General features: G+C 20.8%; 1 protein-coding gene across 1 annotated transcript; it reads right to left on the bottom strand.

Moving 5' to 3' along the window:
- Positions 1 to 3,553: 3,553 nt before the first annotated feature.
- On the bottom strand, positions 3,554 to 4,781 carry LOC126555547 (uncharacterized). Its single transcript, XM_050210457.1, has 2 exons — positions 4,496 to 4,781; positions 3,554 to 3,982 (listed from the first exon to the last, which is right to left on the bottom strand). Exons 1-2 carry the CDS (start codon positions 4,779 to 4,781, stop codon positions 3,828 to 3,830), a joined length of 441 nt encoding a protein of 146 aa, XP_050066414.1. The 3' UTR covers positions 3,554 to 3,827.
- Positions 4,782 to 15,819: the final 11,038 nt, after the last annotated feature.

The raw sequence follows: 15,819 nt of genomic DNA, 5'->3' as shown, positions 1-15,819 counted from the left end.
TAACATTGAATATTAAATTAATGTTGATAATGTTATATATCAATTACACTACAATTATAAATGATCAATTTGTTATCATTTCAACTGTTAAACATGAAAATGTAATTTGATATAAGCTAATTCAAACTGAACTAGGGATGTTTACACCCATATTTATAATAAGATTTTACTTGAATAAAATTGAATATTATAAAAATGGTCAAAATGTTATATAAGAATTTCACTACAATTATAAATAATCAGTTTGTTATTGTTACAACTGTTAGTATTGAATATTTAATTTGATATAAGCTAATTCAAACTGAACTAGGGACGTTTACACAAATTTAAATATAAGATTTTACTTTTTTTTTTATTGAGTATTAATATAATGTTCAAAAACTGATATTAGATTTACACTACAATTATAAATGATCAATTTTTTATAGTTTCAATTAAAATAAATAAAATTATTACTTGTTATTAACTAATTAATATTTATGCTACTGTGGTATGCACTCTACCGTTTTTATATTATTAGTTGTTAAATGAATTAAAAATAATTTCAGATTAATGCTACAATTATGCATTTGTACAATAGAATTAGGTGTAGGATTGGATAAGGGTATATTTAATGATAGAGATACGATTGGTAATGTTTGATTGGCGTTGTAGTTATCATTATCACTACTTGGTGATGATGTCAGCAAAGAAGAAGTTTCAATGGCAGGTCTTTCTCTGTACAGTAACTTTTTGCTTTAGCTAAATGGATATTGGGACTAATGTAAATTCAATAATGTGTATAAGTATTGCATAATATACTTGTATATTTTAATATTAATATCTTAACTTTAGTCATGACACAATTAATAAATATATACTACAATATATAATTATTTATGCTACATAGTATACCAGTTATTTAATAAGAAAATTATATAATTGTATTATTTGATAATTATATGGTTATTAATGCCTAGTTTGTTTAATATGAATTCAAGCAAAGAAAAACTTACTAGTTTCTAGCCAAATAGGAAAAAAAACAAGAATTATCACTGAGGATTACTCAATTGTAAACATACTCAATACAACACTGATGGTATTTTTTTATGCCATTTAAGGAAAAAAGTTATTTATTGAATTATTATATATAATCATAAGTTATTGAGAATAACTCAAGTTTTAAAACTAGTAAATACCAAATGTATTTGCAGTAACTTTGTTAACAGACTCATTACTATGTTAATAAAAATTCTCTTTTTCTGTTAACCTTGTAAAAGTTATGTAGAATTTTTGAAAATTGAAAGGTATAACCATAATCCTCTTAAAATATGGATAACACTTTATTTACAGTAGTTGGTTCATTAGATGTAAATATATTAGCAACAATGGCACTTTTATAATCATCATTTTGTGTTTTTAAATAATCTAGATACACAATAATAACCTCATTGTGAAGAATATTTTATGAATTAATGTGCATATAACATTGTTTGTATTAAAATAGTTGCAGTTGTTTTATAACATCATTTGAAGAAGTGTCTAAGACACAATATGAACGTGTAAAAGATTATGGAAGTAAAATCATTTTAGAAAAATTAAAAACTACACCAAATTTATTCAATAGTAATTACTCCACAAATTAGAGTTTAAAAAAAAATTATTTATTTTATTTTATTGGAACATAACTACAAATTTAAGTATTCAGTCATTTTCAGATACTCATTAAAACAAACATTATCATAATATATAATGGATGCGAGGTGCTTGTTAAATTATCATGATTTTTTTTTTTTTTTAAGTAGATGTGTCTATACAAATTCACAATTTAATAAATAAAACCAGTATTATATACTTTATAGTACTATAGTATGTAGAAGGTACCTTCTTCATAATTTATTAATTAATAACGGATGTCATTTTAAAATTATAAAATAAGTACCTACTATACGGTATACTATGGTACAATTATTGTTCACTGTAGTCTGTAAATTTTATATATTGGATTGCACATACCATTCGGATAATCATTTATTAAATTACTGTATTTTCAAATTCCAAATATCTGATAATAATGTACTTGTTACACAGTGTGCTAATTCCTTCATCAAGGAAAGTAACAAGAGACGTAAACGGAAACAAGTCTTATGTAAAATGTGGGATCAAAGATTCACAAAACGCTATCATTATAATTAATGAAACAGCATTAGAAATTTAAGTCCTTTTAAAAAAAATGACACAGTTTGAAAGCCCTATCCGACCATGAATACTAATTGTTGGTACATTTTTCAAACCTAAACAAATGTTTGCTTCTAAATTGTTCTTGTTTTTAATGTTTGAATTGTTTAGCTAACATATTGAATTAATGTGCTTAAAAATTATGTTATACGTATTTACATCTATTTTATTTTTTAATGTAGTTACATTATATTATATTCATAATTTATAATTTGAATGTAGTTTATTTGTATAAAATAATATTATTACACAATACTTAATAATGTTTACATATAGTTATATTTTAATATTTATTTAATGTATTAACTGTTATTACATAACATTATAAATTGTATATCTTTAATAGATAACATATATATACATTGTTTGATTTGTATATAATTATTTGTATTTATTAGAAATGTGTCCTCCAATTATTTAATATTATATAACAATTTATCTATAAATTTTTATTTATTTATATTATAAATCTTTAATTATACTTATGTAAGTACCTACCTATTATCGTTATTATTTTTATAAATAAATTTGACTGTTAATTATTAATAAACAAATTCATTGAAATATAATATCATTGGTTATTTGTTCGCTTTAACTGAAAAATGGTATGTTTGTGGGTTTGGGATTATATATAAGTGGTCTAAGCGAGTAAATAGAATATCTACATAGTGGATTACAGGTATTTAGGTATCTATGAAATATATATTTAAATAAACATGCAATCAGTTACATTTTTAAATCCATTAAAGTAATTATAAAATTAGTTGATTGTTAATTTGATTGATAATACTTACTTTTTTTAAATCATAAATTTTCTTTTGTTCTATTATTTAATATTATTCAACTAAGTATATTTTAGTTTAATATTAACCATTTTGTTGAAATAATTTTAATTTTGTTAATTCAACAATATATTATATTATATGCGTTAAATTAATAATGATAAAATTAACAAAATTCTAAATTATTTTAACAAAAAGCAGATCAAATATATTATAGGTAGATACTAAGATGAAATATTAATTAAACTTAAAATAAAATTAATAGATAAAATAATTTATCAATTCTTATTTTAACAAATATTTTATTTTCAAATTGTAATATCAAGGGAAACAACCAATGGAAAAAAAAATCACTTAATTGGTGCTAAAAAGCTACATATATACGGTGACACACAACTATATTATATTAAATTACAATAAATGATAAGCACTACCTAACGAGTATGGTCAATACTCATATTGGATAATAACATATTTATGAATTGTTTAAACATTTATAAAACAGATTACTTAATTAGTACAATTAAAGTTAATATTAAAAAAAAAAAAAAAATGAATAAAAATACAAAAAAGTTCAAACTAAATTTACTTAAGATTCTAGATTTGTACTTATTATACATACACATTTTATTGTGTACTTGTATTATATTATAAGCTGAGTGAATTCAATTGTACAATTATCTAGTAAATTATGGAAATCATATGGAAACAAAACATTTCATTTAAATTAAAAAAAAAAAAAAAAAAAAATCAATTACAAAATGATAAATACTGAGAACTTTATGGCGGAAATATCATTAGGTATATAAAATGCACAGTGAAGTTAGGTTAGGCCTTTGGATCATTGTTTACTTTTGATTTGAATACCGGATTCGATGGTTCGAATGTGATGGGGAAATTAAGAAATCTCGGAGTTGGTCTATACCTCGGTGTTTTGGGCATCTTCGGATCATGTATTTTACATGTCATGAATTCTTTAACCGCTAAAAAATATTTATAAATAAATCAATGATAAATAAATAGATGGTACTATTAGTTCATTTAAATCATACTACCAAACCAATAGGTAATAAAATGTTTATAAATTAAAAGTATTTTTTTTACAAAACCTATTGAACTTATCAAAACTATTTGCTTTTAACAATACAATTATAGAATTATTATTTACAGTAATTTCATAGAACCATTTAACTTGAATTTAATAATAATTAATAAATAGTTTATTATCTATGAATTTAAATAATATGTATTAGTAAGAAGTTTTCAATCACATTTAGTCACTGTGGTATTTTTAAAAAAATTAAATGTTTATGTTCTATATTTATTAAAATTTAGTAGGTAGTAGAAGATTTATACTTACAATAATGTAACAGTTATTGATAATCATATTAATTTTAAAAAGAGTGACTAGGTATTAGTTTTTTTTTTTTCAAATATTTGTCATATTGTCAATAAACGTAAAATATATAATATTAAAGCATAGATTTAGTTATTACCTTCGTCAACTCCATTATTTGGTAATGATCTCCAATTACATTCTTTTACCCAATCAGGATCTTTTAAAACACGGTACCCGCACTTTACATCATCCTTTCCAGCAGTGATTTCATCTTCAGAGTCCATTTTATTCGAAATATTATCTACAGAACAAGTGTTCTCAATGGGCATATCCTTATCCATCGTTTTATCATTCTGCTGATTAACTTCTACATCAATTGGAACTATCTTCGTATCACTAATTTTCTCCTCGGTAAGTTCGTGATTTTTTGTTTCAATAGACATATTTTCAACTTTGTTATCAACCTATTCAAAATATATGCTGTACTTTCTTACCGTGCGCCGCGTCTGTAACAAATTTTTCAATGTAATGAGTATTAACCTTATTTATAATTTTTCATTATAATTATATTAATTAGGTTATCGGGTTACTGGGTAATCGAGTAGACAAATATAAAAAAATCGTAAATATCAGTGATGGCTCTTGGTGTTCAAAGTGGATGGTGTGTAATTCATGTAAAAGTTAATTAAAAAAATATGCCTATACCGACGTCAGACTCAAAACAAAAGGCGCAAAAAATTTAAGTCCAAAATAGTCGAGCGCAAAATAATCTTTTGCGGCGTCAACGCGTCACTTGAGCGTACGAACGGCTGACGAGCGTCAACAAATTCGCAATAATGTACGAACGTAAAATCAATTTGTTATAGTTACAACTGTTAGAATTGAATATTTAATTTGAAAAAAGCTAATTCAAACTGAACTAGGGACGTTTACTCCCAAATAAATATTAAGATTTGACTTTTTTTTACGTTAAATATTTTATTACGGTTCAAAATAATATATTAGATGTACACTTCAATTATAAATGAACAATTTGTTATAGTAACAACTGTAAGCATTGAATATCGAATTTGATAAAAACTAAATCAAACTTAACTAGGGAGATTTACACCCATATTAATGATAAGATTTTACTATAATAACATTGAATATTATATTAATGTTGATAATGTTATATTTCATTTACACTACAATTTTAAATGATCAATTTGTTATCATTTCAACTGTTAAACATGAAAATGTAATTTGATAAAAACTAACTCAATCTGAACTAGGGATGTTTACATCCATATAAATAATAAGATTTTACTTATTTTTACAATAAGTATTAAAATAATGTACAAAATATTATATTAGAATTACAATACAATTATATATGATCAATTTGTTATCATTTCAACTGTAAAACATGAAAATGAAATTTGATAAAACCTAATTCAAACTGAACTTATGACGTATACAACCATATAAATAATAAGGTTTTACTTTAATTACATTGAATATTATAGTAATGTTAATAGTGTTATATTTCAATTACACTTAAATTATAAATGATCAATTTGTTATCATTTCAACTGTAAACATGAAAATGTAATTTGATGTAAGCTAATTCAAACTGAACTAGGGATGTTTACATCCATATTTATGATAGGATTTTACTTTTTTTTACATTAAATATTTTATTACTGTTCAAAATAATATATTAGATGTACACTACAATTATAAATGAACAATTTGTTATAGTAACAACTGTTAGCATTGAATATCGAATTTGATAAAAACTAACTCAATCTGAACTAGGGACATTTACACCCATAAAAATAATAAGATATAACTTTAATTACATTGAATATTATAGTAATGTTAATAATGTTATATTTCAATTACACTACAATTATAAATGATAAATTTGTTATCATTTCAACTGTTAAACATGAAAATTTAATTTGATATAAGCTAAATAAACTGAACTAGGGATGTTTACATCCATATTTATGATAGGATTTTACTCTTTTTTACATTAAATATTTTATTACTGTTGAAAATAATATATTAGATGTACACTACAATTATAAATGATTAATTTGTTATAGTAACAACTGTTAGCATTAATTATCGAATTTGAAAAAAACTAACTCAATCTGAACTAGGGACATTTACACCCATAAAAATAATAAGATATAACTTTAATTACATTGAATATTATATTAATGTTGAAAATGTTATATTTCATTTACACTACAATTTTAAATGATCAATTTGTTATCATTTCAACTGTTAAAAATGAAAATGTAATTTGAAAAAAACTAACTCAATCTGAACTAGGGATGTTTACATCCAAATAAATATTAAGATTTGACTTTTTTTTACAATAAATATTAAAATAATGTTCAAAATCTGATATTAGATTTACACTACAATTATAAATAATCAATTTTTTATAATTCCAACTGTAAAACATGAAAATGTAATTTGATAAAACCTAATTCAAACTGAACTTATGACGTATACAACCATATAAATAATAAGGTTTTACTTTAATTACATTGAATATTATAGTAATGTTAATAGTGTTATATATCAATTACAGTACAATTATAAATGATCAATTTGTTATAGTTACAACTGTTAGAATTGAATATTAATTTGATAAAAGGTTATTTAATCTGAAGTATGGACATTTACACCCATATAAATAATAAGATTTTACTTTTTTACAATAAATATTAATATAATGTTCAAAAAATGATATTTGAATACACTACAATTATAAATGATCAATTTTTTATAGTTACAACTGTAAGCATTGAATATTTGATTTGATAAAAGCTAATTCAAACTGAACTAGGGACGTTTACCCAAATAAATATTAAGATTTCACTTATTTTTCAATAAATATTAAAATAATGTTCAAAATCTAATATTAGATTTACACTACAATTATAAATAATCAATTTTTTATAATTCCAACTGTAAAACATGAAAATGTATTTGATAAAACTAATTCAAACTGAACTTATGACGTATACAACCATATAAATAATAAGGTTTTACTTTAATTACATTGAATATTATAGTAATGTTAATAGTGTTATATATCAATTACAGTACAATTATAAATGATCAATTTGTTATAGTTACAACTGTTAGAATTGAATATTTAATGTTTGATAAAAGGTTATTTAATCTGAAGTATGGACATTACAACCCATATAAACAATAAGATTTTACTTTTTTTTACAATAAATATTAATATATGTTCAAAAACTGATATTTGAATTACACTACAATTATAAATAATCAATTTGTTATTGTTACACAACTGTTAGTATTGAATATTTAATTTGATATAAGCTAATTCAAACTGAACTAGGGTTTACATCCATATAAATAAAAAAATTTTACTTATTTTTACAATAGTATTGAAATAATGTACAAAATATTATATTAGAATTACAATACAATTATATATGATCAATTTGTTATCATTTCAACTGTTAGAATTGAATATTTAATTTGAAAAAAGCTAATTCAAACTGAACTAGGGACGTTTACACACAAATAAATATTAAGATTTTACTTATTTTTACAATATATATTAAAATAATGTACAAAATATTATATTAGAATTACAATACAATTATATATGATCAATTTGTTATCATTTCAACTGTAAAACATGAAAATGTAATTTGATAAAACCTAATTCAAACTGAACTTATGACGTATACAACCATATAAATAATAAGGTTTTACTTTAATTACATTGAATATTATAGTAATGTTAATAGTGTTATATATCAATTACAGTACAATTATAAATGATCAATTTGTTATAGTTACAACTGTTAGAATTGAATATTTAATTTGATAAAAGGTTATTTAATCTGAAGTATGGACATTTACACCCATATAAATAATAAGATTTTACTTTTTTTTACAATAAATATTAATATAATGTTCAAAAACTGATATTTGAATTACACTACAATTATAAATGATCAATTTTTTATTGTTACAACTGTTAGCATTGAATTTAATTGATACAAGCTAATTCAAAGAACTAGGGATGTTTACATCCATATAAATAAAAAAATTTTACTTATTTTTACAATAAGTATTGAAATAATGTACAAAATATTATATTAGAATTACAATACAATTATATATGATCAATTTGTTATCATTTCAACTGTTAGAATTGAATATTTAATTTGAAAAAAGCTAATTCAAACTGAACTAGGGACGTTTACACCCAAATAAATATTAAGATTTTACTTTTTTTTACAATATATATTAAAATAATGTACAAAATATTATATTAGAATTACAATACAATTATATATGATCAATTTGTTATCATTTCAACTGTAAAACATGAAAATGTAATTTGATAAAACCTAATTCAAACTGAACTTATGACGTATACAACCATATAAATAATAAGGTTTTACTTTAATTACATTGAATATTATAGAAATGTTTACAATGTTATATTTCAATTACACTACAATTAAAAATGATCAAATTTTTATTGTTACAACTGTTAGCATTGAATATTTAATTTGATAATAGCTAATTCATTCTGATTTAGTTACTATTACACCCATATAAATAATAAGATTTAACTTTAATAACATTGAATATTATATTAATGATAATAATGTGATTTTAATTTTTTTTACAATAAATATTAATATAATGTTCAAAAACTGATATTTGAATTACACTACAATTATAAGTGATCAATTTTTTATAGTTACAACTGTAAGCATTGAATATTTGATTTGATAAAAGCTAATTCAAACTGAACTAGGGACGTTTACACCCAAATAAATATTAAGATTTCACTTATTTTTACAATCAATATTAAAATAATGTTCAAAATCTGATATTAGATTTACACTACAATTATAAATAATCAATTTTTTATAATTCCAACTGTAAAACATGAAAATGTAATTTGATAAAACCTAATTCAAACTGAACTTATGACGTATACAACCATATAAATAATAAGGTTTTACTTTAATTACATTGAATATTATAGTAATGTTAATAGTGTTATATATCAATTACAGTACAATTATAAATGATCAATTTGTTATAGTTACAACTGTTAGAATTGAATATTTAATTTGATAAAAGGTTATTTAATCTGAAGTATGGACATTTACACCCATATAAATAATAAGATTTTACTTTTTTTTACAATAAATATTAATAAAATGTTCAAAAACTGATATTTGAATTACACTACAATTATAAATGATCAATTTTTTATAGTTACAACTGTAAGCATTGAATATTTGATTTGATAAAAGCTAATTCAAACTGAACTAGGGACGTTTACACCCAAATAAATATTAAGATTTCACTTATTTTTACAATAAATATTAAAATAATGTTCAAAATCTAATATTAGATTTACACTACAATTATAAATAATCAATTTTTTATAATTCCAACTGTAAAACATGAAAATGTAATTTGATAAAACCTAATTCAAACTGAACTTATGACGTATACAACCATATAAATAATAAGGTTTTACTTTAATTACATTGAATATTATAGAAATGTTTACAATGTTATATTTCAATTACACTACAATTAAAAATGATCAAATTTTTATTGTTACAACTGTTAGCATTGAATATTTAATTTGATAATAGCTAATTCATTCTGATTTAGTTACTATTACACCCATATAAATAATAAGATTTAACTTTAATAACATTGAATATCATATTAATGATAATAATGTGATTTTAATTTTTTTTACAATAAATATTAATATAATGTTCAAAAACTGATATTTGAATTACACTACAATTATAAATGATCAATTTTTTATAGTTACAACTGTAAGCATTGAATATTTGATTTGATAAAAGCTAATTCAAACTGAACTAGGGACGTTTACACCCAAATAAATATTAAGATTTCACTTATTTTTACAATAAATATTAAAATAATGTTCAAAATCTGATATTGGATTTACACTACAATTATAAATAATCAATTTTTTATAATTCCAACTGTAAAACATGAAAATGTAATTTGATAAAACCTAATTCAAACTGAACTTATGACGTATACAACCATATAAATAATAAGGTTTTACTTTAATTACATTGAATATTATAGTAATGTTAATAGTGTTATATATCAATTACAGTACAATTATAAATGATCAATTTGTTATAGTTACAACTGTTAGAATTGAATATTTAATTTGATAAAAGGTTATTTAATCTGAAGTATGGACATTTACACCCATATAAATAATAAGATTTTACTTTTTTTTACAATAAATATTAATATAATGTTCAAAAACTGATATTTGAATTACACTACAATTATAAATAATCAATTTGTTATTGTTCCAACTGTTAGTATTGAATATTTAATTTGATACAAGCTAATTCAAACTGAACTAGGGATGTTTACATCCATATAAATAAAAAAATTTTACTTATTTTTACAATAAGTATTGAAATAATGTACAAAATATTATATTAGAATTACAATACAATTATATATGATCAATTTGTTATCATTTCAACTGTAAAACATGAAAATGTAATTTGATAAAACCTAATTCAAACTGAACTTATGACGTATACAACCATATAAATAATAAGGTTTTACTTTAATTACATTGAATATTATAGAAATGTTTACAATGTTATATTTCAATTACACTACAATTTTAAATGATCAATTTGTTATAGTTACAACTGTTAGAATTGAATATTTAATTTGATAAAAGCTAATTCATTCTGAATTAGGGACTATTACACCCATATAAATAATAAGATTTAACTTTAATAACATTGAATATTATAGAAGTGTTTACAATGTTATATTTCAATTACACTTAAATTATAAATGATCAATTTGTTATCATTTCAACTGTAAACATGAAAATGTAATTTGATGTAAGCTAATTCAAACTGAACTAGGGATGTTTACATCCATATTTATGATAGGATTTTACTTTTTTTTTCATTAAATATTTTTTTACTGTTCAAAATAATATATTAGATGTACACTACAATTATAAATGAACAATTTGTTATAGTAACAACTGTTAGCATTGAATATCGAATTTGATAAAAACTAACTCAATCTGAACTAGGGACATTTACACCCATAAAAATAATTAGATATAACTTTAATTACATTGAATATTATAGTAATGTTAATAATGTTATATTTCAATTACACTACAATTATAAAAGATCCATTTGTTATCATTTCAACTGTAAACATGAAAATTTAATTTGATATAAGCTAAATAAACTTAACTAGGGAGATTTTTACCCATATTAATTTTAAGATTTTACTTTAATAACATTGAATATTATATTAATGTTGATAATGTTATATTTCATTTACACTACAATTATAAATGATCAATTTGTTATAGTTTCAATTAAAAAAAATGAAAATATTACTTTTTATTAACAAAATTAAAAAGAAGTTGGTATATTTACATAAATATTAACAACCAAATTATACTTTTTTTACATTAAATATTATAATAATGGTCAAAAATTTATATTAGAATTACACTACAATGAAGAATGATCAATTTATTATAGTTATAACTTATAGAATTGAATATTTAATTTGAAAAAAGCTAATTCAAACTGAACTAGGGACGTTTACACCCATATAAATAATAAGGTTTTACTTTAATTACATTGAATATTATAGTAATGTTAATAGTGTTATATATCAATTAGAGTACAATTATAAATGATCAATTTGAATTGAATATTTCATTTGATAAAAGGTTATTTAATCTGAAGTATGGACATTTACACCCATATTAATAATAAGATTTTACTTTAATTACATTGAATATTATAAAAATGGTCAAAATGTTATATTAGAATTTCACTACAATTATAAATGATTAATTTGTTATCATTTCAACTGTTGAACATGAAAATATAATTTTATATAAGCTAATTCAAACTTTACTAGGAACATTTACACCCATATAAATAATAAGGTTTTACTTTAATTACATTGAATATTATAGTAATGTTAATAGTGTTATATATCAATTAGAGTACAGTTATAAATGATCAATTTGTTATAGTTTCAACTGTTAGAATTGAATATTTAATTTGAATAAAGCTAATTCAAACTGAACTAGGGACGTTTACTCAAAATAAATATTAAGATTTGACTTTTTTTACATTTAATATTTTATTACTGTTCAAAATAATATATTAGATGTACACTACAATTATAAATGAACAATTTGTTATAGTAACAACTGTAAGCATTGAATATCGAAATTGATAAAAACTAACTCAATCTTAACTAGGGACATTTACAAACATAAAAATAATAATATATAACTTTAATTACATTGAATATTATAGTAATGTTAATAATGTTCTATTTCAAGTACACTACAATTATAAATGATAAATTTGTTATCATATCAACTATTAAACATGAAAATGTAATTTGATATCAGCTAAATCAAACTTAACTAGGGAGATTTACACCCATATTAATGATAAGATTTTACTCTTTTTTACATTAATATTTTATTACTGTTGAAAATAATATATTAGATGTACACTACAATTTTAAATGATCAATTTGTTATCATTTCAACTGTTAAACATGAAAATGTAATTTGATAAAAACTAACTCAATCTGAACTAGGGATGTTTACATCCATATAAATAATAAGATTTTACTTATTTTTACAATAAGTATTATATAATGTACAAAATAATATATTAGATGTACACTACAATTATAAATGAACAATTTGTTATAGTAACAACTGTTAGCATTGAATATTGAATTTGTTAAAAACTATATCAATCTGAACTAGGGACATTTACACCCATAAAAATAATAAGATATAACTTTAATTACATTGAATATTATAGTAATGTTAATAATGTTATATTTCAATTACACTACAATTATAAATAATCAATTTGTTATCATTTCAACTGTTAAACATGAAAATTTAATTTGATATAAGCTAAATAAACTTAACTAGGGAGATTTTTAACCATATTAATTTTAAGATTTTTTTTTAATAACATTGAGTATTATATTAATGTTGATAATGTTATATTTCATTTACAGTACAATTATAAATGATCAATTTGTTATAGTTTCAATTAAAAAAAATGAAAATATTACTTTTTATTAACAAAATTAAAAAGAAGTAGGTATATTTACATAAATATTAACAACCAAATTATACTTTTTTTACATTAAATATTATAATAATGGTCAAAAAGTTATATTAGAATTACACTACAATGATGAATGATCAATTTGTTATAATTACAACTGTTAGAATTGAATATTTAATTTGATAATAGCTTATTTAATCTGAAGTATGGACATTTACACCCATATTAATAATAAGATTTTACTTTAATTACATTGAATATTATAGTAATGTTAATAATGTTATATTTCAATTACACTACAATTATAAATGATCCATTTGTTATCATTTCAACTGTAAACATGAAAATTTAATTTGATATAAGCTAAATAAACTTAACTAGGGAGATTTTTACCCATATTAATTTTAAGATTTTACTTTAATAACATTGAATATTATATTAATGTTGATAATGTTATATTTCATTTACACTACAATTATAAATGATCAATTTGTTATAGTTTCAATTCAAAAAAAAATGAAAATATTACTTTTTATTCACAAAATTAAAAAGAAGTTGGTATATTTACATAAATATTAACAACCAAATTATACTTTTTTACATTAAATTTTATAATAATGGTCAAAAATTTATATTAGAATTACACTACAATGAAGAATGATCAATTTATTATAGTTACAACTGTTAGAATTGAATATTAAATTTGAAAAAAGCTAATTCAAACTGAACTAGGGACGTTTACACCCATATAAATAATAAGGTTTTACTTTAATTACATTGAATATTATAGTAATGTTAATAGTGTTATATATCAATTAGAGTACAGTTATAAATGATCAATTTGTTATAGTTTCAACTGTTAGAATTGAATATTTAATTTGAAAAAAGCTAATTCAAACTGAACTAGGGACGTTTACTCAAAATAAATATTAAGATTTGACTTTTTTTACATTTAATATTTTATTACTGTTCAAAATAATATATAGATGTACACTACAATTATAAATGAACAATTGTTATAGTAACAACTGTAAGCATTGAATATCGAAATTGATAAAAACTAACTCAATCTTAACTAGGGACATTTACAAACATAAAAATAATAAATATAACTTTAATTACATGAATATTATAGTAATGTTAATAATGTTCTATTTCAAGTACACTACAATTATAAATGATAAATTTGTTATCATATCAACTATTAAACATGAAAATGTAATTTGATATCAGCTAAATCAAACTTAACTAGGGAGATTTACACCCATATTAATGATAAGATTTTACTCTTTTTTACATTAAATATTTTATTACTGTTGAAAATAATATATTAGATGTACACTACAATTTTAAATGATCAATTTGTTATCATTTCAACTGTTAAACATGAAAATGTAATTTGATAAAAACTAACTCAATCTGAACTAGGGATGTTTACATCCATATAAATAATAAGATTTTACTTATTTTTACAATAAGTATTATATAATGTACAAAATAATATATTAGATGTACACTACAATTATAAATGAACAATTTGTTATAGTAACAACTGTTAGCATTGAATATTGAATTTGTTAAAAACTATATCAATCTGAACTAGGGACATTTACACCCATAAAAATAATAAGATATAACTTTAATTACATTGAATATTATAGTAATGTTAATAGTGTTATATATCAATTACAGTACAATTATAAATGATCAATTTGTTATAGTTACAACTGTTAGAATTGAATATTTAATTTGATAAAAGGTTATTTAATCTGAAGTATGGACATTTACACCCATAATAATAATAAGATTTAACTTTAATAACATTGAATATTATATTAATGATAATAATGTGATTTTAATTTTTTTTACAATAAATATTAATATAATGTTCAAAAACTGATATTTGAATTACACTACAATTATAAATGATCAATTTTTTATCATTTCAACTGTAAACATGAAAATGTAATTTTATATAAGCTAATTCAAACTTAACTACAGACATTTACACCCATATTAATAATAAGATTTTACTTTTATTACATTGAATATTATAGTAATGTTAATAGTGTTATAAATCAATTACACTACCATTGTATATGATCAATTTGTTATAGTTACAACTGTTAGAATTGAATATTTAATTGATAATAGCTAGTTCATTCTGATTTAGGGACTATTACACCCATATAATAATAAGATTAACTTAATAACTTGAATATTATATTAATGATAATAATGTGATTTTAATTTTTTTTACAATAAATATTAATATAATGTTCAAAAACTGATT

The sequence above is a fragment of the Aphis gossypii genome, unplaced genomic scaffold, assembly GCF_020184175.1.
Source record: "Aphis gossypii isolate Hap1 unplaced genomic scaffold, ASM2018417v2 Contig00909, whole genome shotgun sequence".
Classification (NCBI taxonomy): Eukaryota; Metazoa; Arthropoda; class Insecta; order Hemiptera; family Aphididae; genus Aphis; species Aphis gossypii.
The sequence above is the reverse complement of the archived record's forward strand: the minus strand, read 5'-3'. Positions and strand labels throughout refer to the sequence as shown.